Source organism: Phialemonium atrogriseum, assembly GCF_030411735.1.
Source record: "Phialemonium atrogriseum strain 8032-3 unplaced genomic scaffold QBC33scaffold_40, whole genome shotgun sequence".
NCBI lineage: Eukaryota > Fungi > Ascomycota > Sordariomycetes > Cephalothecales > Cephalothecaceae > Phialemonium > Phialemonium atrogriseum.
In genome coordinates, this window is record NW_026848177.1 from 96536 (window position 1) to 118044 (window position 21509).

Below are 21509 nucleotides of genomic sequence, written 5' to 3' on the forward strand. Positions count from 1 at the left end.
GGGCACTTATCCGCCAACATAGGAGGCAAGTCAGCTGATGAAAGGCGCAGCCGTCTGAGTGCCAGGCTGATGCTAAAAACAGCTTGATTTTGATAAGACCTGAGACCTCGGACCCGCCAACGGAGTTTAACAGACCCATGAGGTTCGGGGATCAACCTTGCTATGAACGAGTTGCTCACTGAAACTTACATGCAAACACCAAACCAGTCCATAACTAACTGTTGCCATGGACTGCTAGGCTTTGCGTGGAGCCCGTATAAATTCTCCCTAAAGGACCACTCGCCACACTGCAGAACACAAAGTTACATTAGAACAACGGTCAAATTTACTGGCATTCCCCATCGCCATATCATTTCCAGCTAAAATAACCACACAGCGAGCAACATCACCCCGCCCAGAATCAGGTTCTTGCCCAGGCCCGACGGCGAACCCGTTGGTGACCCTGCCGACGTCCCCGTGGGAGAGGATCCCGCAGTCCCGGTCGCGGTCGACACGGAATCACTCTGTGACGTCGAGTTCTTCCACTTATCGATGACAAACTGAGCGATTTCGGTGCCGTACTTTGGAAAGTAGGACTCGTGTACCGTGATGTTGTCGCCCTGGTCGCAGAAGGGATCTCCCTTGTCACACCAGGATGCCGTGATGTCGTCGTATTGTTTGCACACGGTGATGTTCGGGCGGGGGAAGGCCTGAACCAAGGAGGGAAGATCAGTCAATGAGTTGCAGAGCGTTGGTATTGCGGGAAATTGCTTGCTTACACCATCGTGACTGCTTGTGCCGCGATCGATCGGCTCGTTGGCGAGGTGGGTTGGGTCACCCATAAGGGCGATCGCAACAACTGCCGTCCACGTGTCAGCTTCTCACGATGATATGCTGAGTAGCAATGGTGGTGACTTACCGTTCTTCTTGACTAGATCTGTGGAGAGTGGTGCGTCACTGTTGAAGGGGCCGCCAATACCGCCACAGAGGGCATCCTGGACTACTTGAGCACCCTATGATAGCCAATCTGGTCAGCATTCTTCCTCGCCAGCACTAACATAGCAACACGTGTTGCACACACCTGAGAGTAGCCAATGAGGGCGATCTTCGAATCCGGGCATGACGAGTGGTACTGCTTCACCTCCTCCATGATGGCCTTGACACCGGTGTTCTCGGAGGGATAGTAAACAGTCAAGTTCACGCCCCCCGGAGCTGTCGGGTCCGTCGGGTCCGTAGCTGGGTAGATGACGCCGGCGATGACGGAGCCCTTGACCTGCTTTGCGACCTCTTGGGCAATAAGACCGGGTGACCCCGTATTGACGGGTTGCGTTTCGCCTGAACCTCGGGCACAGAGGATGTATAGACCTGTGGCACAGGTCACATTCGCATCTGCGGCGGTGGCGGTGGCAGCTAAGATGCCGATTGCGGTAGTGAGGAGTCCACGCATATTGGTTGGTTGTAGTATAACAAGGTAAGTGCGGAAGAGAACGGGTACATGGAGCGCTGAGAAGAAAGGGTCCTCTTGGCAGGCTGCTTGGCAGGTTTAAGAGGACATCTGCCCTTCAGCTTATCATGGATAGATCACCTTGGTCCGGGGTAGCTGCTTCGCATGGCCTCAGGGGTTTCATTAGCTCGAAAGGCATCCGACAAAGTCCCGGCAGCCGGTAACCAGGGCCCCGATGAGACCGGTCCAGGAACCTAGCTTCCATTGGCTACATCACAAATACAGTAAGCAGACAAGTTCCAATTGTAGAGGGGCAGTGTCCGGATGGCTGCTTTTTGGTTGGGCTGCGACGCTTGTGGTGCTGACCTGTCCAGGATTCCTATCATGTTAGTGCTTACCTGGCCGACGATCTTGACTACTTTTAAGGCCATTTTCTGTTGCCTAACCGGGCAGCAGGCACTCCCAGCCCAAATCTGTCCCAAGCGTACCAGCCCCAAATCTGTGCTGTCCCCAATCGGTGCTAATTACCCCCAACCTGTGCTACCATTTGGCGCAAGGGCATTCGGTTGCAGTGGATTGCAATGAATTCCCAGGGTAATGACTGGATTCAACTATCATGATCTCTCGCTCTTCTTCTTCCGCCACATGGTTGCAGGGTTATTCTGCCCAAATTCGGGATGAGGGAAATACCCCACCGACTCGTAAACGCCTTTGGCGTCGACACCAGCATCCACATAGCATCCATAGTTCATCTCGTCTGCCAAGTCGTTGCACATCCGCAGCAGTGACGTAGCATAGCCCTTCTTATGGTGATCTTTATGAGTACAGAGAAACACGACGTCTAAAATGTTCAGCTAGTAATTAATAAAGTTCTTAACATGCCAGAGTGGAATGGAAGCGCAGTGGATATGCGTAGCACTCACATAGATGCGGCTCCTTCATGATTGCAGAATGCCGAGCATCCGTGCGATCAAAGAGGGCCCCAGTCCTCTCCTCGCTCATGCCCTCTTGTATCTCTGGCCACCTCTGACGCCATGGCCAGGACACTCCGTTCAGGATATAGTACAGTACGGACGACACTACCTTGCCTTCGAACTGTAAGCGGGTATACCACGATGTAATGGCGGTTACACACCATTGACGTCCCGGGCAACAAACAACTTCGGCTGCTGGGTGGCAGGCTCCGACTTGATAGCCGGTTCATACATTTGTCTGAGGAACTCCCGGCCCCCAGGCGTTAGCGTGATGACTTCGAGGAGAGTTGGACGACCAGCAAAGGCAGAATAGAAGACCTCGAGCAGGTCCGGGAGATCATCTAGCGTCGCCAGTCTCGTGTGTTCTGCCATGGTCGTGTAGTGTTCCGAGTCCCTTGGATGGTGGGGTCAAAGAATAGAAACATAAATTATTTGGTGGTGGCAGTTCTTATGCGTTCTATCCTCAGACCCCGCACTCACACTGCCGTTTGGGAGTCTGACTAGCACGTGCAATTGGGAGGTGCGTGTACGGATTACCTTAGATAAGAACAAGGCCCGTCGCTCCTCATGGGCAAGCCTTGAGGAACAAGGGTGGGGACGTAACCCTAGTATTGGCTTGCCATTCTCACTCGCAGCGCTTGTATTCTTAGTCCACATTTGCGGTGTCGATTATTGGGCATTTTGTTAGGGCTTAAAGCAGCGTCGGGATAATAAGTTGCAAGAACTTCGTAGCTGAATAACAGCTGGCTCTGATTATTCAGTAAGTCGTCTACCCCTTGGCTACCGACAACTATCTAAGACGGACGGGCTGAATGAACCATCTCCTCAAGCAGTCTCCCCCTTCCTAGTCTGTCCCTTCCTAGTCTGTCCCTTCCTAACCGATAACATCATGTTCTCCCTAGAGGCCTGACATCCGGCGCTCCGCTCCCTAATAGCCTCTAAGCTGCTGGGGCGTGGACAAGCTTGATGATGATACCATCGTTGGTGAACCCTCCATTGACAAACTCGTCACTCTCGTATAGAGGATCCGTGCCGTTGACGATGACGCCCTGCTGGCCACCATCAGTGCCACAGTTGAAGAGGGACGCCTCCTGTTGCTCTGCCGACGCGCCGGTGCCACCATCGATGGTGTTTGCGATGTCGTTGAAGGTGACGGCGGCGGCATTGCTTCCGACGAGCTTGGCCAGCACCCAGGTGCCGCCCTTGACGGTGACCTGCCACTCGCCGCAGTTGTCCGCATCCGGGAGAGGCATCTTCCAGAACGGCGAGAGTCCGTCCTTGACGTTCTGCGCCTGGTAGCTGCGCAGGTACCGGGCGACAAAGTCCACCTCCAGCGGGTTCAGGTTCTGCGGTGTGGCATCTGGGGCGGCGTAGCAGATCTGGGTGGAGGGCTCGGGAAACAGACACTCCCTGGCCTTGATAGGACCAGCAGATGCCTGGCAGCTGAGGGCTAGGGTGCAGAGAAGTGTCTTGGAGGTCCGCATGTTGTGGTGAGGAGGTGAGTGAGTGGGAAAAGGAGTTGTAGATGTTGAGATGTGATGTTGGCTTGTTTTGTTATGGTAACTTGAAGATAAGTCGAGGGAATATGCTCTGTGGATGTTAACAAAACGCAGGTCTTATGGCTACGAAGCCCGTGTTATATATATACCTTACCAACGAAGTCCGTGATCCTGAAGACATTGCGATGCCGGGGAATCATTTGCATTGTGTGGTGCGAGTCTCTCGGTGCTGTGAGCCTAGTTGCCTGCACATAGAGCTCCATTCAACCGTGCAATGGCTATTAGCAGGCCTAGGTTGCATGGCGCCACACTAGCAATGCAGAAGAAAGCCATTGAAGGTCCCTTTCTCCCTGCCGCGAACCTGGAAATTTTATCTGGCAAGGCGGAGCAATTTTGCCGGTATAGTACAACAATTTGCCTGTAAGGGCAGGATTTGTTGGTAAGGTGGTATTTAAAGGATTCGTTGGTAAGGTAGTATTTGAAGGATTTGTTGCTGCGATAGGATTTGTAGGATTTGTTGGCAAGGCAGATCTTTCGCATTCGAACCTCGGTCCCGAGGTGCGCAGGGTCGGCTGCTAGAGCGATGCATCAGGGGCACAGCAAGGCGATGCCTCATTCCCATCTAATCCTTTAATATTTTAAGTTCTTGTAGTGCAGAATTCTTGCAATTGTTTCGCCACAACGCGAGTCTACTGGTAATTAATATGTGGCGCCTGCGTTCAAAGTAGGGGGTTTGCTAAGAGAGCCTCACCTGCCACGCCCCAATCTCCATTTCCCTCCACACACTTGACTATAGCCAGGCTTTCCCGTGCCTAGCTGGGAATACATTGAAGTGGGAGTCAATTGCCGTCAAGGAGTTTGGCATCAATGTCACCAAGAAGGACATTTCCTACGATGAGACAAATGTCCCTAAGAGGGTCACGTTTTTTATTCTATTACGTAGCACATTTTTGAATGCTTGCATTATAAGGGTTGGGACATAGCTATGGTAAAAGGCAAAAATAGATTCTAAGCATATCGATTTGGCGGTTCAGGACTGGGCAGGGTGATCTGGGTCCCTCAGCGGGCACCAGGAGTCGTCTTCGATGCTTACGCCGTCGCCTTCTGGCCCCCTTCTTCCCTTCCCACGCGCCCCTTGCGGAGGGCTAACGTGCGAGTCGACGCGAGACGGGCTCGGAGATGCGCGTCTTGGCCAACCCGGCACGGCGCTCCTGCAAACGGCTCTGACGCAGCCCACGTCCGGCCTCTGCGTGTCGTAGTTCTGTGACTCGTCGATGCTGAGTTGAGCAGGGAAGCCATTCACTGCAGATATACGTCCCCTAGGAGGCCACATCCCGCCGTTTTCGCCCGGCGGCTTCTTCGTCGAACAACACAGCAGGCATGTCCGGATCGTACCAGCTCCCCAAGCCAGACAACTCCCAGTTCGTGTTTACGAGACGATGGAATACGGAGGAATCCGCAAGGGCTGAGGAGGACGCCCCTTATGTGAGACTGGATCGCCCATCAATATCCACCACCCAGATGAAGGCTGTACCCTAGTGCTCGCAGCATCCATCACCTTCATACCCGGCAGACCCGCCAAGAACAAGGTGTTGACTTCCTCCCCATCGTTATTGCGCCACGTAATAGGAGCCTTGGTGATGCCCGTAGGGATTTCTTCCATGGTAATGACAGGATACACGACGCCATCTAGTTCGAACCTTCGCCAGACATCAGGCCCTCCCAGATGCCCCTTCCCGCAAGCTCATCGTCCTGGTATATCCTCTGCGTACCCCCGTCCGCCGTCCACCAGCAAAAAGCCGCGACCCACCCGGACATGGTGACAAGCTCCCCGGAGGCTTCGGCCCCGGCTGAATGACAACAACGCATCCAGAAGGCGCGCATGTCCGCGTTATCGGGCCGGCCGAAGCTGCCTACCATGTATCCGAGAGCCTTAACAAGGCGGTGGGACCAAGCGGCAGGCTCGTCGCCGAAACGAGAGAATCGCCCCGCCCGCTGCAGTAGATCGGCCGAGTCGTCGCGGGCCCCGTGGAGCGTTACCGATGGAAAGCCGCATCCAAAAACAACGTCGTAGGAGAAATACTCCTTCATGGTGCCAAGGAACACCATGGTGGCAGTTGCGCGGTCGTGGGGAAGGGTAGTGCTAAACTCAGGCAGCAGCCAGTCGGCCACATCGGGGTCCGCAAGGTGTGTCCGCAGTTGGGCCGCCATGCGCTGGGCCACGGCGTCAACGTCGACTGTGTCCAGGGTCTGGGGGCCGGCATCGGCGACGATCTTGCGCTGGCCGCCGTGCGCGACCAACAGGGGCCGCAGAGCTTCGGCATTGGCGTTGACGAAGAAGCCGAACTGCGCAAGGATGGCCAGTCGGGTCGCAGCTCTAGGTGGAGGTCCTGCTGCCAGGCGCGCAGCCCTGTATGGACGAATCCATTCGAGCATGGGACGATGCCGTCTTTGCCGCAGAAGGATGACGTAGCACTCGCCGATGCTTGTCTGCGTAGGACACCTCCCGGAGCAGGTCCCTTGCATCCGCGTAGGATCTGTGGTTGTTCCTGCCTACGATGACCGGCTGCGGCTTAACGACGGCAGGCATCGCAGATAGGAAGGTAGCTTTACCTTTTGGTGGAGTATGCGGGAGGGAATGCAACTGTGAGGCCGGGTATTTCTACCTCCCCCCCACTTCCAAGCAATCCTTCCCCCCACCTATAAACAAGCCTGCAGCAGCTTCCCGCACTTGCTACAACCTACCTATATTAAGATCAGCGTCATATAATATATTACCGTCCATCTGGAATCCTTCCCACTTCAAACCCGAGCCAGCGTCAAGTAGCATATGAACTAATTTGCTCCCCTTCCAGCTTACCAATGCAACTTGTCAGCCTTGCGGTTCAACCCTCCGTATATTATGCTCCAACCAATGAACCAAGCCAACCATCCGAATGCGCTGGGATTGCTTCAGCCAGCTCAGCCATAGCTCCGGTACGGATAGTCTTTGGGCTTGGCATAGCGGCCATGGTGCATGTTTGGCTAACCTGGCTCTTCTCTTACTCCAACAGGGCAGGATCTAGGCATAAAAACACTACCATGCGCCTGCGCCGAGGACGAGTGGGCCTACAAGGACGGCCCCTGCGGTGAACAGGGGAGATCGGAGTACCCTACGATCGGCAATGTGACCGAAGAATGGGGGACGGGCTGGACGTGAAGACGTGTGGAACCAGGACACGGGACCGGGTTGCAGATGTGGCCAACCGTTGGGGGAGACAGTTCCGACATGGAGCTTTGCGTCGTTTGTAGCTCGGCGATATTGCCTCTTTGAACGGATCTTGCTTGAAATGATGGTCTTGTAGGTCAATAAACATGACCCTAGGATACCATCATTCCAAGCAAGATGCTTATTTCTTCAAGTAAACCTTCCACAGTAGCGGTGTGGCCATGTCTTCTTCTCCTTGTCCCAGGCGATCCCTATAAAATTAGACACAATATCAAGTGGAACGCATTCCTTTCTGGGCAACGAGCTGCATGAACTTGAGTTCCTCCTCCATGGCCTTGGTGTTGCCGCCCATCGGGCTGACAGTCGGGTACAAGGCGTCTAGTTGGACCTCTTTCAGGTGAACCTCGGGCCTCTCCTTGGTGCCAATCATCATAACCTCAAGAATGTTGCCGTCGCCGTACTGCTCCTCGGTAAGGAGTCTCATCATGACGTCGGCGACGTCGGCGGGCGCCAGGGCGAGGTCATCCTGGCCCAGGCGATCGCGGCAGAACTCCTGGTCAAATAGAGGTGTCTGAGAAACGAGATAATTTGTCACACAACGATAAGCATTGGGCGCGGATCAAGCAAGGCACGGCATCAAGTCAAGGGCAAAGCAGACAAATATCTACGCACCCTCGTCGGCCCGGGACAGACGGCCGAGTTGCGGATGCCCACCAGATCCCTCAGACCCTGGAGGGACTTGAAGACGCTGACGATGGCCGCCTTGCTGGCGAAGTACAGGGGCGTCTGGATCGAATGCACGTACGCGCCCATGCTGGAGACCCACAGGAGGTTGCCCTTGACATGTCGGTTCTGGAGGAGAGGCGGAGGGGCCCGATGGTGTTGACCGAGAAGATGCGGTAGGCGCCCACGGCGGCGTCGGTCGGGTCCCGGGGCGAAGGAGAGACGCCCGGCGGGTTCCAGTAGGACGACCAGGGCGGCTCGAAAATGCTGGCGCCGTTGACCACGATGTCGACGCGGCCGAAGGTCTTGAGCGCCGCCTCCCACAGGGCATTGAGCTGCGTCCAATTCGCTACGTCTGTCTTGTGGAACGCGGCTGAGGGCCTGCCGCTGGCATCCGCGGGCGGCGGGTTTGGGTATTTGGCGACGGTGGCTTCGGCTTCGGGTCGGAGGGCTAAGTCCGCGATCATGACTGAGCAGTCTGCTTCGAGAAGCCGTTGGGCAAGAGCTAGGGAAATGCCTGGGTAACCGCGAGGAGCAAAACCAGCATTTGTTTTTATCCATCCGCCGAGAATGAAGGAAGACAGCAAAGCAGGGCGGGCCTCCAAAATAATAGGAATTGCCGTGTGAGGAACGGCTTGGCTTACCGGGCCCTGCTCCGGTAACGAGAGCAATTTTTCCCCGGACGTCATAGTCGGCCATAGTTAATTGTCGGGACGAGACGAGCCTTCTTTCTCTTCTGCACGTATGGGGGGACCGCGGGAAGGAAAGGAACTTGATCCTTGTGGTGGTGTGATTTTATTGGGCATAGCCCTGGCTTAAGTATTTGTGCCACCCCCTGCTCTACTTACCTGCTCTTCCCACCACAGCAATAGGCCTAGACTGCGGGGACTCTCGTGAATTTATGTATGAGCCCGGCGCATCATCAAGGTTACAACAGACGTCCAGCAGACCACATCGGAGGCAAGCCCAAGGGAACAATGACAAGGGGATAGTGCGTGGCGGCGTCCTTGCATGCAGGCCACACTGGGAAATGCAGAACAATAGAGAAAGGGGAAGAGATTTCCCCCGTGTTTATATGCTGAGACCTTTCGGCATTCGTGGGAATCGGCATCCAATTACAAGGCTACACCTCTTGCTCTGTGAAAAGTCCAGGTCCCTCTTTAATTACCCGCCGGCAAACACTCGGGACGGCCCTCATCTTGGGGGGGGGGGGGGGGGGGGGGGGTGGGGGGGGGGGGGGGGGGGCCGGCGGTGGGGGGCGGGGGTGTGTGTTTGGGGGGCCCGGAAGCCCCGGCCCCCCCCCCCCCCCCCCCCCCCCCCCCCCCCCCCCCCCCCCCCCCCCCCCCCCCCCGGGGGGGGGCGCGGGGGGCGCAGCTATTCTTGATTGGCATTCTTGATTGGCTGGCCGCGTAGTCCCGTGCCTCCGTCCCCTCTCACGGTCTCACCGAGCTGAGCGAACATCCCCACAATCATCGCGATAAGTCTTCCAGGTAATATTCTAGGGTTATGGGATCATCGACAGTACAACCCGTGCCCCTTCGGATTTCGCTGGATTAACAATCGTCTTCACTCCGCACCCCTTTCCTCCATGGGTGCGACACTTTCCAGTCTATGGAGAGCTGTCTTCAGGCCTTGGTTTTGGTTCCACACGGCAGCTCCATTTAGGCATCATTACGCCCTCGACGACAATTCAGTCAGGTTGTTGCGGTTTGCTCGCCCAAAGTGGTATACACTAGGCCTAGCGAGGCCAAGCCTTGTCATCGAAACGCATCCCGTGGACAAATCGCCCAAATATGTAGCGTTGTCGTATACCTGGGGTCCGCCACAAGACGGTATTGCCGGGGACGAATTCAGCGACAAGCTTCCGGTTCTCGTCAACGGGCGGCCGTTCCCTGTCTTGCGCAACCTGATGGACGCGCTGTGTTGCTTGCACTGGCGATGGGACTTTGACGACGATGTGCAACACCTCTGGGTCGATGCCATCTGCATCAACCAGAATGATCTAGCCGAACGCGCTGCCCAGGTGGGCATCATGGACCGGATCTACAAACGTGCTGCATCAACCTCCATCTGGCTGGGGAGGGCAAGCCCCGAGGCTGCGAAGGCTATAAAAATGATCAAGACCATTCTGCTGATCCCTCCCGAGGATTTTGGTCGTTACTACCGGCAACACCCAAACGGGGTCCCCCCGCCGGACGAGTTTTGGCATGAACGGGGCCTTCCCAGCCCCGAAAAGAACGGGGAAGAGTGGAAGCCGTTGATTGACTTCTTGGAGCATCGCTGGTTCAGCCGGACTTGGGTGATCCAAGAAGTGACCCTCTCCTCTTCGGACAACGTTTTCGTATTTTGGGGACCCTACGCGATGACGTGGGATGAGCTGGGCCGCGTGGTGTTTGCCGGTCGAGTGGCGAGGTTGGGACAACTGGGAACACTGCCGGCGCTGTCCCGGTATCTCTCAGGCGACAGCCGCGACGGCCACGGGAACGGTAAAGCAGAGGGGATGCAAGACTGGGTTGTCAGCGACTCATTCGCCAATAGCTTCCAGCTCTGGTACAACCGGCATCGATATCTCCAACTGGGCAATCCGAGCCCAGTCGACGACACGATGCGTAACGAGATGAGATGCCTCTCGGGCTGCACGACGGACAATGCAGTGTCGTGGCTCATGTACTTCGCTCTCACCAACCGGTGGGCCGATGCGACCGATCCCAGAGACAAGGTCTTTGGCCACCTCGGCCTCATCAACAATATCGCCGAGCAGGACGGCCTCAGTCCATTGGCAGTCGGCGTCAACTACTCGGCCGACATCACCTCGGCGCACATCTACGAACAGACCATGAGGCATCTTATCGACCAAACCGACAGCCTCGCCGTGCTCATGGCCATCAACGACCCCCCATATTCGAGGCAGCCAAATCTCCCCTCCTGGGTACCGGACCTATCCCGACGCCACGGCCTCGAGCTGATGTGGTCCATCCGACCCCAATTCAACGCCGCCGGAACACCCACCACCACGGAGGACGAACAACCCAACGGCCAACACCCCGAGACCAACAACCGCCATCGCAAGATCCACATAGCCGGACCGCGCATCCACGTCCGAGCCGCCGTCATCGGGACCGTTTCGACGCTGAGCGTCTCGCTGCCCGACCTGATCGGTCCGGACTGGCATCGCTTCGCCGGCCACCTGCTGGGGATTCCGGGCGGCGCCACATACCCGTTCACGGGGCAGGCGCGCGTCGAGGCGTTCTGGCGGACGCTGCTGATGGACTCGGTGGCGAGGAGGTGTCCTGCGCGGTGGCCGGGGAGTACTACGGGGGACGGGGATATGTTTCGTGGGTTCGTGCTGCAGTGCTTGGCTAGGTATTTCCCCGGGGCGACTGCGGCTGCGGCTGACGGCGCTATCGACGCGGATGCTGGAGGGGTGTTGGGTTGGCTAGGGGATGTCAATGAGCTGGCTGCAACGGACTTTTCTGGTCACATGCCCTCGTGTAAGGGGTTGGCAGATCTGACTTTGCAGATTGCAAGGCTTCTTGATGAGGAGGAGAACGGGGAGGAGGAGAAAGAAGAGAGGGAGGAAGAAGAGGAAGAGGAGGAAGGAGGCCGGGGGGAGAGGATGGGGAGCCCACCACCGCACGACAAGATCGTCAAGGCGTTGGCTGTCTGTGTCGACAGGACCTCGACATTCCTGATTGGAATGGACGGAAGTATGGTGAACCGAAGGATCGTGATTTCGAATCAAGGTCATCTCGCTAATAGTCCGATGTGGACCGAGGTTGGTGACACCATTGTTGTTCTGGACAGCTGTCCTTGTCCCCTTGTGTTGAGACCTCACCCCGAAGAACCATCGTGCTATATGTTGGTTGGCTCGGCATATGTCCACGGTGTCATGTATGGGAAATCAATAGGTGAAGATACGGAATGGGAGGAAGTATGTATTCGATAGGGGTCATGTACTGTACTGTACCATATGGATTGGCGTTAAGGTGGGAGCCCCGAGACAGCGTTGGACCGGGGGAGGATCTTCTCATCGTAGTTCTGTTCTGATGACCGATTGCTACCTTTCACAATGCCATGACAAGAAGGTAGACTAGACAATCAACATCTACTAATCAGTGACGAAATTGATGACCTATTCGTAGCTTGATATGAAAGTGCTGAAGAGTAGTGAATTGAGGACACGTCCAAGAAGTCATGCCACCGGAGGGGAGATAGCTCTAAAGCAGTTCCCAATCACTGCTTCTCAACGCAAGGCAAATATATTTGAAGACTGTTTTAGGAAATCAGCGACAAGAGTCTAAAGCATTACGGCTGCAGTGAATGCAGCTTGGTAACTGCAAGGCACAATTAGAAGCCAGCACGCTACAGCGCGTTTAGCAGGTCGACAGGTTTACCGCCAGTGATTCTACCACTATATGGTTCATAGAGCGCTATTTTAACATGTCCTAGGGCTAGACTGATGAAGGTGCTGTTCTCTATCTTCTAGTATAAGAAGAGCCTGCTGTTCCCCTAATTAGTCTCCTTGCCGAACAGCAACAGCTCCTCAACCCCTAGCCCCTAGCCATCGGTCAAAATCCCGCTTCCTGATAAGCCTTGCTCTCCACCAACATGTGCTATTTTCAATACATCAGTGCAGTTTGCTGCTGCAAGGTCAAGTCGCACCACACCCATCGGGGCAAAAATTGCGGGCAGGTATTTGATATCCCCGACAAATGGTATCTCTGCCCGCAAGTACTGGCCTTGGATCCAGCAGCACGATACATCCAAGAACGCTTTTACAATGGGCCCCCCGAATGGGGAACTACCACTCCGAGGTGCCCAGATATACTCTTCACCTCAGAGCCACACGTCCGGACGCTCCCAGTGGAATACGCTCCTGCCCAATTTCAAAACAGACGCTGTGCAGCTTGCACACCTTAGAGATGATTTGGTGACAGGGACTGGGATTGCGGGTTGATCAGGTAAGCTTTTTTGGCTTTCACAATATCTTGCAGCAGCAGACACTAACATCAGCTGCTTCTCTACAAGAGGCTGCCCTGTTCAGCACAATCTGGTGATATGCACAACTGAGTAACTGAGGGTGGAAAGCTGGAGAGGTTTGGGACTTTTTGGAGGGGGACGTATGATTCCAAGGAGTTGCAGTCCAAAGACGGAGTTGAGGAGACAGAGACAGGTAATGGGTGAGGAGGCATGGAAGAAGGTAGCTAAGCAGGAATTTTGAATGTATTTTACCTTGCAGACTTACAGAATGCTGTTGTCTAAACCCGCAAGCAACATAAACTAATTTGAACTATACTTTGCTTTGCCTAGAAGCACGAGATGGCTCTTGGTAAACGCAAGGCTTCCCGTAATATGATTGTCATGGCAAGGTGCGTTATGCCGAGCGCCTCCAGAGGTAGGCAGGTCTCATTCATGCTTGATCGAGATCACTTCGGCGAAAATGGAGATGACTGACACGCCAGAAGTGATAGTGGAATCCAAGAGAAGGCATATATTGACTTATCTCCTTCGAGCACATCGGGCAGCGCGACTTTCTTGCGGCGGACTGCCTGTTATTCATGGCCTGTGTAGATGCCAAAGACATTCCGCAATTGCTTCTCCCGCCGGGTCAATCGCGGAAGAAAGAGACAGACGCGACAGGGACGCTGCAGTCTGCAGACTCGGTTATAAATATCCATCGGTTAGTGCACTTGGCAACGAGGAATTGACTCCGGAAGGAAGAGTTGCTGCCCGGTTGGATCTGCAGAGTCAACGCAAGACTGGCAGAAGTGCTGGGAGACATCGGCTATGTCGACAGAGTGGAGTGGAGTGGAGGTCGTATATGCCGCACCCTTATTACACCCTCGGGTCAAGGCCTACCGGCGAGGACGATGGGAAGAGGCTTAATCTATTATGGAAATATGGAATATGCCTCAACTTGATGGGCGGTATCGGCAAGCAGAAGCGCCATTCGAGCGAGTGATGGAGACTCACAAGATGAAGCTCGGGGCCGATCATCCCTCGACGCTGACCGGCACAGCCAACCTGGCGTCGACGTACCGGAATCAGGGCCGGTAGGAGGAAGCGGAGGAACTACAGGTAAAGGAACTTTGGAAATCTCTACGAGGGTACTTGGTCTTAGGCATCTCGACACGCTAATCAGCATGAGCAATCTCTCTTTTCTTTGGAAAGATAGGGTCTGTCACGGAGATGCTCTAGGCTTGACAGACTTGCTTTGATCTGCAGCAAAATATATTAGGGGTAGGTCATCCATATACCCTGTCTACGCCTTCAACTCTGAAGGCATCGCCGGGGGAGAACGAACAACTCCCAAAGTCGATCGTACATCTCGTTCTCGTGCTGCAGGCGGGCACGGTTAGGACTCTCCATACCCTTCGCAACGAGCCTATAGCCGTGAGTTGACAGCCGCACCTTGAAGAGTGAGCCCCGCATGCCGGATCGATGGAGTAGCGCGCAATCCGCATCGCGGCCGCGGTCCATGGCAAGCTGCAGTGGTCTCGGGTGAGGGGAGGAACTCGAGCCGGTTGATTTGCGCTTGCCCGTGATGGTCCGAGTTGGGGTAGTTCTCGTCCGTGGGCCCGCCATAATTATGCTAATCCAAGGAGGCATTGTTGAGTGCAGAATGGCCAGCTTTGTATGTTCAGCTTCATCGCTTGGCCCTGCTCCTCCTGCTGCTTGCTTCGGCGTCGTCCTCGTTTCCCACTACCAACTGCCAAGCCCTTTCCCGTCGACGGCACCACTTTCCCGCCAGCAATAGCAATAGTAATAGCAATAGCAATAGCAACATCAATAGTGAATAGCGAGGAGCGAGGGCAGCTGTTTCCAATTTCTACCACCTGCCACAAAGCTCTGACACCTGAAACGCAAAGACCAGATGACCTGCCTGCGCAAATGGCGCATGCCTGTAGAGAAATTCCCTATTCAGATGCGTGTATGGTGGAAAAAATGTCAATCTCGAGTTCCTGCCAAGCCTCGCCAGGCCGGCAGAAGACTGTCGCCGACTCATTGTCTTCACGGCGAACAACAGCGTTCTTGACTTCTACCATGGTATATATAATATGGAGCCGCGGCAGCTGATCCTCGCTGCACCCCACACGAGGCGGCCAGGCGATTACGAAACGAGAGCACGGAGGGAAGACCTCCGGCATTTCAGCCTCATCCAATTAGAGTTAGGGACCATCCTCAAATAAGCTCTGCATTCTAATTTCCCGGCGGACAATAATTCGTCTCCGGGGTTACGGACAGTATATATCACGGGCTTCTATCCATGGCATTTGCCTGTGGTTGCCAGCAACCGACAGTCGAATATGGATGAAATAAATCTCCGACTTGTGCTCGTCCTCTACGTCTGCCGACATATTGCCATATCGAGAAGGGCCGAAATTCCAGCTGGATATAGTGTCAAGATGAAATCAGGGAGGAGAATATAGCTGTATGCAGGCCTATTAAAGGAAGCTTGGCCTGCCCCAGTGCCCAGTCGATGTGCGTGTGCGACTTCACTTCGAGTCAAAGCCAAAGCCGAATCAGATTCTTGAACAGCAAGCCCACTCTTCACAATGAGGCTCGATATCGCTGCCTTGTTTGTCGCTACGGCGCAGGCGCACAGCATTTTCCAGGTAAGCTGCTCCGACTTGGACGTATCCATGTGCCAGGCCGTTCGCCGATCCGAGACTGCAGCATCAAACTGACGGGTACATGACAGAGAGTCTCTGTCAATGGCGTTGATCAAGGACTTCTCGTTGGCCTCCGTGCCCCGAGCAACGACAATCCGGTCACGAACGTGAACGACCCAAACATGGCCTGCGGCCAACCCGGTACGCACTCCAACGTTGTGATCAACGTCAAGGCCGGCGACAGGATTGGCGCCGACTGGGGTCACGTCATCGGAGGAGCGCAGTACGCCAACGACAAGGCCCAATACATCGATCCATCCCACAAGGGCCCAATCATGTATTACATGGCCAAGGTCGACAACGCCGCCACCACTGGCACCTCGGGCCTGAAGTGGTTCAAGATCTACGAGGAGTCGTTCGACGCCGCCAGCGCGACATGGGCCGTCGACACCATGATCAAGAACGGGGGGTGGTCGTACGCCAATATCCCCACTTGTCTCGCGCCGGGCCAGTACTTGCTGAGGGTGGAGCTGCTTGCCCTGCACTCGGCGTACGACAACATGGGCGCCCAGTTCTACCAGTCTTGCGCCCAGATCAACTTGTCTAGCGAAGGGACCGTGGTACCGACGAACACCGTGTCAATCCCTGGCCTGTACCAGCAGAACGATCCCAGCATCTTGATCCAGATCTGGGTCAACGGCAAGGACGACAACGGCCACAGGCCATACAAGGCTCCGGGTCCGGCCCCGATGACCTGCTAGGCGTGTGGGTGTCGCTCACACTACTCTCGTCAACATGAACACTCTCTCCTTGAACTTTCTTGTACGGTAATTACAGAATGTATTAAGAGCTATGCTCTTCTAGCTACAATGGAGTGGAGGAAATTCAGGGATATTTATTCTGATGAACGCGTAAGCAAGCGCTGTCCCTAAGCTGTTCCGTAAGCTGTCGTCAACGGAGGGACTTGCCGAATCTTATCCCCTTCGGGTTCCCCTTCCCCTTCTACATCTACCTCGACCAAACTCGCATCCGTGAGGCGCCGCTCGATCTAATTATCGCAACGCGCCGATAATCATCACGAGTGTCCCTATGTCACCAACCTCGGCCCTCCATCCTTCCCACTCCGCCGCGCTAAATGTAACGCCGGTATCGGTCACTTGAAGCCTTGTCAGCACCCCGGTCTGGGAGAGTGCGTATGTGGTACGTTTATCGCAGAGCCTGAATTCCGTCCTCCATCCCTCGGGGTCCTCTGCATTCCACAGAGTCGCGCTGGTTGCCAGAGGGATAAGAAGGAGCCCGCAGTTGGCATAAGATGAGGCCTCCGTTGATATCTCTACCAAGATGTCGAGAATCTGAAAAATAAGCACCGTGCTTCATGGAGGATCAGCATTTGATGATACCACGTAACGAACAAATATCGAGAACGGTGCCTACCGTCTCATTGATTCGCTGAAGATCCAGTCTGTCCAAGACAGGCCAGGGTCATCAGGAACACACATCTTGTGAGTCCCCCCAGCTGACGAAGCCAGCGCACTAAAGACAAGCTTCCGCGGTTGTCAGCCGTAGTAGAGAGCATGACTCACTATAGAGGAGTTGATTGGCCGTCCACTTACGTTGACCGTGGTGAGCAGGGAAGCCTCCAAGCCGTCGTGTCCAACCGGAACCTCGTGGAGGCGCAACAAGCAGTAGACGAGCAGAGCCTGGAAAGCAGCCAGAAGTTCCCATCGGTCGAAGTTGGCATGCTGATTGATGAGCGACCGTTAGACTTGATTTCACACTGCCAACGGCTTGTGCCTACCTTGGCCAAGATTCTCTCTTGTTCAAGCCTGATCAGCCTCCATATAACGTTCCTATCCGATTCCGTTCGGGACTTGAACAAGTTGACCAGGTCCACGCAAGTAATCAGAGCCTGCTCGTTAATGGACAATCAGCAAAAGGGCACTCTTCGTAGAAAAACTCAAAAGTACCAAATAGCAGTCAAGTGACATTTTCCATGCCGCCTCTCCCGTGGTGTCGTAGGCCAAGGGTCCGAGAATGCACATAGAGGAGGTCGAGTCGTGGAAAACTAACCTGCTGCGGAGGCCCCATTCCTGTCTCGGCCCACGAGAACAGCACAGGGCTTATAAACGGCGGCAGCGCGGCTTTTTGAAGCATCATGAAGGGATAAGATCGCAATATCCGCATCGCCAACGACACCAATGGACCTTCGCTTAGCCTAGTGAAAGCACGATGTTCGAAAGGTGAGGGGCCAGATAACTGAATGGTCCATGGTGTGAAGGAAGACGTGCCAGTCACGAGCATATCGGGTGGTGCTCCGCTAAAACCACTCAATAGGGAATCGATGCCCTGGTTTTCAACAGGCGTGCTCTCCAGCCCAAGAGGGCCGATCTCGCCGAAGAAATCGGCATCCCAGATGTTAATATCTGCTGACTGCCGGCTGAGGGGAGCTGCAATATCGGGATAGGTCTGGGGCAAGGTGCTGACTTGCAAGTTCCCAGAACGGCTGGGTCGTCTGGTGAGGGTCAGAGTGGTTGAACTCCCCTGGATCTCCCAGTCCTTGGCCCCAGGGGGAGGCGCCCCATTCCGCCGTGCCGCTGCATCAAACTCGCAATTGGCACCCCGCTCATTGCACCGGACGCAAGACTCCAAGCCTGTATCGGCAGGCCGGATGCAGCGGGCTTTCGCACGGACACATGCGGCGCAGGACCGCTTGCGAGATGTGTTCGTGTCGGGCAGTTTGGAGCGACAATAGTAGTAATGCCGCTTCCGTGTGGACTCTAGCAGACGCGCATCAGCTACGCATCACTGCTGACTCTTGATCCAGCATGTCATAGATAGATGATGCCTCCCCACCTCGAGCAAATGTTCTCTTGCATAACGGACAGTAATGGTGGCTTGCTTCGGGGTTGCCCGAAGCAATTCGTTCCTGGTCGTCGGGCATGCTGCGAGCGTGCCGGATTTTGGCAGCTTAGTAATTGGTTCCGAGATCCTGGAATGCACTTCGTCGGAAACTCAATGCAATCTGCTCATTTTGGACATTGAGGGGCGTGAGTTCTACTCCGGTTATTTATCAATCGGGCACGCTTCACGGAATTCCGCGACACCACGAGCTCGATTAGTAATTGCCTATTTGTCAGCGGGCACTCTAACTCTTAACCATTTTTGGCATTCTATCTACCTATCGACCACAAGGAGTGTCTATCGTTCCGGTTGGCTTAAAAGAAGTACGGAATAATCATCATCGACCATTTAATTACATGGTTCCAGTGATGCCGCCGCTGACCGAGATCCACTGTGCAGTGATCCAACGGCTCTTCTCCGACGCCAGCAGAAGCGCAGCATCAGCCATGTCCTCGACTGTCCCGAGGCGAGCCTCAGATCGCGTCTGCGCAAACATGGCGGACTGGAGTGCGGTTTGGGATCCATCAGCCGCTTCCAAGAACCCCTTCGACAAATCTGTCACAATTGGCCCCGGTGCAAGTGTATTGACGGTGATTCCACGGCTCTGGCCAAGCTAGCGACGCCGTTAGCAAACGGCCCATCGCACGAGCATGGGAAGCACGCCAAGGTACGTAAGCTCACCTCGCCAGCCCAGGACGCCGTGAGGCTATCCTGCGCAGCCTTTGCCGCCGAATAGACCGCGGAGATTTCGAGACCAAGTTTCGAGGCGATAGAACCAGTGTTGATAATGCGGCCGCCTTTCGGCATCTTCCCTGCACCGACAACGGCTTGTGTGAGGTAAATCGAGCCGAAGGTGTTGACGCCGAATTCTCGTTCGAGCTGCTCTGGCGTTGCCTCCATGAGAGATACATTGCCCCCAAATCCAGCGTTGTTCACTGTTTAGAACGAGGACGAAGATTAGTTACGTCCCTCCCACAAACGAAACACTGGCTTCCATTACGTGCCGAGAATGTCAATGTGGTCGACGTCGAGTGCCTGCAGAATTTGCTCGACCATCCTCTTCCCGGTGCCGTATTTCTCCACCGGCCCTTGTACGACGGTTGTTTTGGTTCCGAACTCTCGGCCAATGTCTGCCGCCACCTTCTCGGCCCTCGCCTTCGAGTTCTCTGACACATAATGGATTGCGACAGATGCGCCGTTCCGGGCGAAGGCTCTGGCGATGGCAGCGCCAATACCGTTTTCTCTGCCCGAGCCTGTAACCAAGGCAGTCTTGCCGGCAAGTGAGAGGGTTTCGGCCACCATATTTGGTTAATTCACAGAAAAAAAAGCTATCAGTGATGAGTGTATACAACCAGTTTGGAAACAACCAGGTCAGATCGGGGTCTGGATCTTATTATATACACAAAAGGCAAATACTGCAGAATTAATCATTTGCTGCTTCAATAACATGCTTACCAATTCTTCGTGCGATTCACGGGTATCCGTGAATACCGGTGTTCTCCTAATTACCGCATGGCGACTACACCTCTCTCCGATCACACAGGTTCAAATGTGGTGACTTGACGAAAGCTTGAACACATTACAAAGCAACCTCACTGACCGCTCATCTTCCCTTCACGGATATCTGGAGACTGTGTCGATACTCAACGTGAAGCATTACAAAGCATCCTTGGTCAATGCAACCCTTCACGGATATCCGTGAAGAGCAGGTTCGGAGCCATATACACACTACCTATGCTTATCAACATTCTAGAGACTTTAATGCGAATACCCGAACAAGGCTCGAAAACGTTGATTGCAATGCAAAGCCACCTCGATAACTATCTGCCTCCCTTCTATCACCTTATCTTGCCCATTATGTCAACAGGGATCATCTTCGTCATCCGGCAGATCCTCCAGGCTTTATCTTAGAAACTGAAGCCTCTTCCTGAGCTCCTCATCCCCATCCTCGAGCTTCATCAGCGTCTGCTGTCGTGTTGCCGCCTCGTTCCGGCTACTACCCTCACCAGGATCAACGTCTTCGCGTAAACGCCGATCCCTGCCGACTGTCCCGTCATGTCCTTCCCTATCCGGTCCTCCTTGGGTTCCTGCAACGCCTCGACCATGGTATTCCACTTTAGCACTTCCTTAGGACCAACCGAGTCCTGCGTCTCGTCCCAGCCCCCGGCTTTATACTCGATCATGAACTAGTACAGATGCTTGGAGAATGAGTACGTGTACTTGGCCACGGACGTGCCCCGCGTGTTCGCCATTTTCTTATAGTGTCCCGTCCTAGCCCAGACCTCTCGATTCGTCAGCTCTTCCAACAGCACAGCCTGCATGCTGGCCCTGTACTCGCCTTGGACCAGAAAGTCCCAGATGACAACGCCCCGCTCCCCGTTCTCCCGCTCCACCAGCTGCGCCCACCGCCGTTTCGTCCTTGGAATTAGGCTCTCCACGGCGGGGTCGGAAGCAGCTCGTTGTCTCGGAGAAGCGGCAGGATGTCCGTCCCTGCCAACGGCCCGCTCGCCGGAGACAGCGCGGCCAGCGTGCGAAACCGGCGGCGGAGCAGCGCGAGGCGCTGGTCCAAGAAACCCCTGGGCACTGGCAGGGCGCTATTTTAGTAGTTGTACCACTGCTTCGATGGAAAATCCCGCTTCAGGGAGGAGGCGCTCGACAATATCCGCGAATATGGCCGAGTTTCCCAAGGCCCAGGGCACCTAACAGAGCACGTTGAACTTGGCGGCCAAGACCCGATTCCATCTCGTCGCCCGTCAGTCTCGCGACAGGAGAGAGCAACCTCCGCAAGGTCATAACGAAGTTAGGGGAGACTGCCGTTTCCATGTGCCAAGCCATGTAGCAGAGACACTCCAGGCTGATCTCACGGTCCGTGTGTCGAAAACAGCGCTCAATGATGCTGACGGAACCGGTGAGGAGTGCTTCATGAGCCGTAGCAAAGTCGGTAGGGTGCAGGCTAGTGGAGGTGAATAGAGGGGTCTCTGTTACGCATGGTCAGATTTGAAAAGTACCCTCTCGTTTTATAGAACGTTGGATGTGCGGCGCGCAGTAACCTACGATGATTGAAAAGGCACAAGGCAACATCCTCCCGCCCTGGTAGAATGGCATAGTCAACAGCCCTGAAGCTAAACAAATCCGTGGCGTTAAGCTTACACCATTTACTAGTAGTGT

At 54.9% G+C, this 21509-nt stretch overlaps 11 protein-coding genes across 11 annotated transcripts; 3 read left to right on the plus strand and 8 right to left on the minus strand.

Moving 5' to 3' along the window:
* Positions 1-249: 249 nt before the first annotated feature.
* Positions 250-1583, minus strand: QBC33DRAFT_281760 (cutinase-domain-containing protein). The gene is made up of 4 exons (XM_060423251.1): positions 1061-1583; positions 899-992; positions 759-838; positions 250-689 (listed from the first exon to the last, which is right to left on the minus strand). Exons 1-4 carry the CDS (start codon positions 1424-1426, stop codon positions 360-362), a joined length of 870 nt encoding a protein of 289 aa, XP_060278732.1. The 5' UTR covers positions 1427-1583; the 3' UTR covers positions 250-359.
* A 368-nt stretch (positions 1584-1951) lies between these two features.
* QBC33DRAFT_551746 (acyl-CoA N-acyltransferase) lies at positions 1952-2807 on the minus strand. The gene is made up of 3 exons (XM_060429220.1): positions 2559-2807; positions 2347-2511; positions 1952-2264 (listed from the first exon to the last, which is right to left on the minus strand). The coding sequence occupies exons 1-3, from the start codon at positions 2767-2769 to the stop codon at positions 2038-2040; spliced, it is 603 nt and encodes a 200-aa protein (XP_060278733.1). The 5' UTR covers positions 2770-2807; the 3' UTR covers positions 1952-2037.
* Positions 2808-3144: 337 nt separating this feature from the next.
* Positions 3145-4008, minus strand: QBC33DRAFT_551748 (beta-1,3-glucanosyltransferase). Its single transcript, XM_060429221.1, has one exon. The coding sequence runs from the start codon at positions 3879-3881 to the stop codon at positions 3336-3338; it is 546 nt and encodes a 181-aa protein (XP_060278734.1). The 5' UTR covers positions 3882-4008; the 3' UTR covers positions 3145-3335.
* An 844-nt stretch (positions 4009-4852) lies between these two features.
* On the minus strand, positions 4853-6486 carry QBC33DRAFT_623598 (uncharacterized protein; the record flags this gene model as incomplete). Its single annotated transcript, XM_060432904.1, has 4 exons — positions 4853-5198; positions 5463-5585; positions 5669-6242; positions 6373-6486. 4 exons carry the CDS (start codon positions 6484-6486, stop codon positions 4927-4929), a joined length of 1083 nt encoding a protein of 360 aa, XP_060278735.1. The 3' UTR covers positions 4853-4926.
* Positions 6487-7375: 889 nt separating this feature from the next.
* On the minus strand, positions 7376-8526 carry QBC33DRAFT_581664 (uncharacterized protein; the record flags this gene model as incomplete). Its single annotated transcript, XM_060431278.1, has 4 exons — positions 7376-7675; positions 7777-7956; positions 7992-8344; positions 8472-8526. 4 exons carry the CDS (start codon positions 8524-8526, stop codon positions 7376-7378), a joined length of 888 nt encoding a protein of 295 aa, XP_060278736.1.
* A 772-nt stretch (positions 8527-9298) lies between these two features.
* On the plus strand, positions 9299-11947 carry QBC33DRAFT_551751 (heterokaryon incompatibility protein 6, OR allele). Its single transcript, XM_060429222.1, has one exon. The coding sequence runs from the start codon at positions 9416-9418 to the stop codon at positions 11771-11773; it is 2358 nt and encodes a 785-aa protein (XP_060278737.1). The 5' UTR covers positions 9299-9415; the 3' UTR covers positions 11774-11947.
* A 1199-nt stretch (positions 11948-13146) lies between these two features.
* Positions 13147-13789, plus strand: QBC33DRAFT_519454 (uncharacterized protein; the record flags this gene model as incomplete). The annotated part of the gene is made up of 2 exons (XM_060426291.1): positions 13147-13196; positions 13513-13789. 2 exons carry the CDS (start codon positions 13147-13149, stop codon positions 13787-13789), a joined length of 327 nt encoding a protein of 108 aa, XP_060278738.1.
* Positions 13790-15043: 1254 nt separating this feature from the next.
* Positions 15044-16539, plus strand: QBC33DRAFT_601382 (family 61 putative glycoside hydrolase). The gene is made up of 2 exons (XM_060432106.1): positions 15044-15443; positions 15530-16539. The coding sequence occupies exons 1-2, from the start codon at positions 15384-15386 to the stop codon at positions 16199-16201; spliced, it is 732 nt and encodes a 243-aa protein (XP_060278739.1). The 5' UTR covers positions 15044-15383; the 3' UTR covers positions 16202-16539.
* QBC33DRAFT_551754 (uncharacterized protein) lies at positions 16133-18481 on the minus strand. The gene is made up of 6 exons (XM_060429223.1): positions 18294-18481; positions 17511-18217; positions 17239-17349; positions 17054-17182; positions 16875-16984; positions 16133-16811 (listed from the first exon to the last, which is right to left on the minus strand). Exons 1-6 carry the CDS (start codon positions 18379-18381, stop codon positions 16493-16495), a joined length of 1464 nt encoding a protein of 487 aa, XP_060278740.1. The 5' UTR covers positions 18382-18481; the 3' UTR covers positions 16133-16492.
* Positions 18482-18664: 183 nt separating this feature from the next.
* On the minus strand, positions 18665-19643 carry QBC33DRAFT_574140 (L-xylo-3-hexulose reductase; the record flags this gene model as incomplete). Its single annotated transcript, XM_060430737.1, has 3 exons — positions 18665-18954; positions 19023-19276; positions 19346-19643. 3 exons carry the CDS (start codon positions 19641-19643, stop codon positions 18694-18696), a joined length of 813 nt encoding a protein of 270 aa, XP_060278741.1. The 3' UTR covers positions 18665-18693.
* A 600-nt stretch (positions 19644-20243) lies between these two features.
* QBC33DRAFT_563698 (uncharacterized protein) lies at positions 20244-21134 on the minus strand (the record flags this gene model as incomplete). The annotated part of the gene is made up of 4 exons (XM_060430304.1): positions 20244-20294; positions 20348-20527; positions 20624-20924; positions 21046-21134. The coding sequence occupies 4 exons, from the start codon at positions 21132-21134 to the stop codon at positions 20244-20246; spliced, it is 621 nt and encodes a 206-aa protein (XP_060278742.1).
* Between the last annotated feature and the right edge of the window lie 375 nt (positions 21135-21509).

Excerpts from the sequence above, each read along its gene's own strand:
- QBC33DRAFT_281760 (XM_060423251.1), bottom strand. The coding sequence starts at position 1,426 with ATGCGTGGACTCCTCACTACCGCAATCGGCATCTTAGCTGCCACCGCC. Across the intron at positions 993-1,060 it reads CCCTCATTGGCTACTCTCAG|GGTGCTCAAGTAGTCCAGGA; the intron begins GTGTGTGCAACA and ends TGGCTATCATAG. Across the intron at positions 839-898 it reads AGATCTAGTCAAGAAGAACG|TTGTTGCGATCGCCCTTATG; the intron begins GTAAGTCACCAC and ends CGTGGACGGCAG.
- QBC33DRAFT_551746 (XM_060429220.1), bottom strand. The coding sequence starts at position 2,769 with ATGGCAGAACACACGAGACTGGCGACGCTAGATGATCTCCCGGACCTG. Across the intron at positions 2,512-2,558 it reads TGTTGCCCGGGACGTCAATG|GCAAGGTAGTGTCGTCCGTA; the intron begins GTGTGTAACCGC and ends TACAGTTCGAAG. Across the intron at positions 2,265-2,346 it reads CATGAAGGAGCCGCATCTAT|ACGTCGTGTTTCTCTGTACT; the intron begins GTGAGTGCTACG and ends TGAACATTTTAG.
- QBC33DRAFT_551748 (XM_060429221.1), bottom strand. The coding sequence starts at position 3,881 with ATGCGGACCTCCAAGACACTTCTCTGCACCCTAGCCCTCAGCTGCCAG.
- QBC33DRAFT_551751 (XM_060429222.1), top strand. The coding sequence starts at position 9,416 with ATGGGTGCGACACTTTCCAGTCTATGGAGAGCTGTCTTCAGGCCTTGG.
- QBC33DRAFT_601382 (XM_060432106.1), top strand. The coding sequence starts at position 15,384 with ATGAGGCTCGATATCGCTGCCTTGTTTGTCGCTACGGCGCAGGCGCAC. Across the intron at positions 15,444-15,529 it reads AGGCGCACAGCATTTTCCAG|AGAGTCTCTGTCAATGGCGT; the intron begins GTAAGCTGCTCC and ends GGTACATGACAG.
- QBC33DRAFT_551754 (XM_060429223.1), bottom strand. The coding sequence starts at position 18,381 with ATGCCCGACGACCAGGAACGAATTGCTTCGGGCAACCCCGAAGCAAGC. Across the intron at positions 18,218-18,293 it reads CAAGAGAACATTTGCTCGAG|AGTCCACACGGAAGCGGCAT; the intron begins GTGGGGAGGCAT and ends CGCGTCTGCTAG. Across the intron at positions 17,350-17,510 it reads GAATGGGGCCTCCGCAGCAG|GCTCTGATTACTTGCGTGGA; the intron begins GTTAGTTTTCCA and ends ATTAACGAGCAG.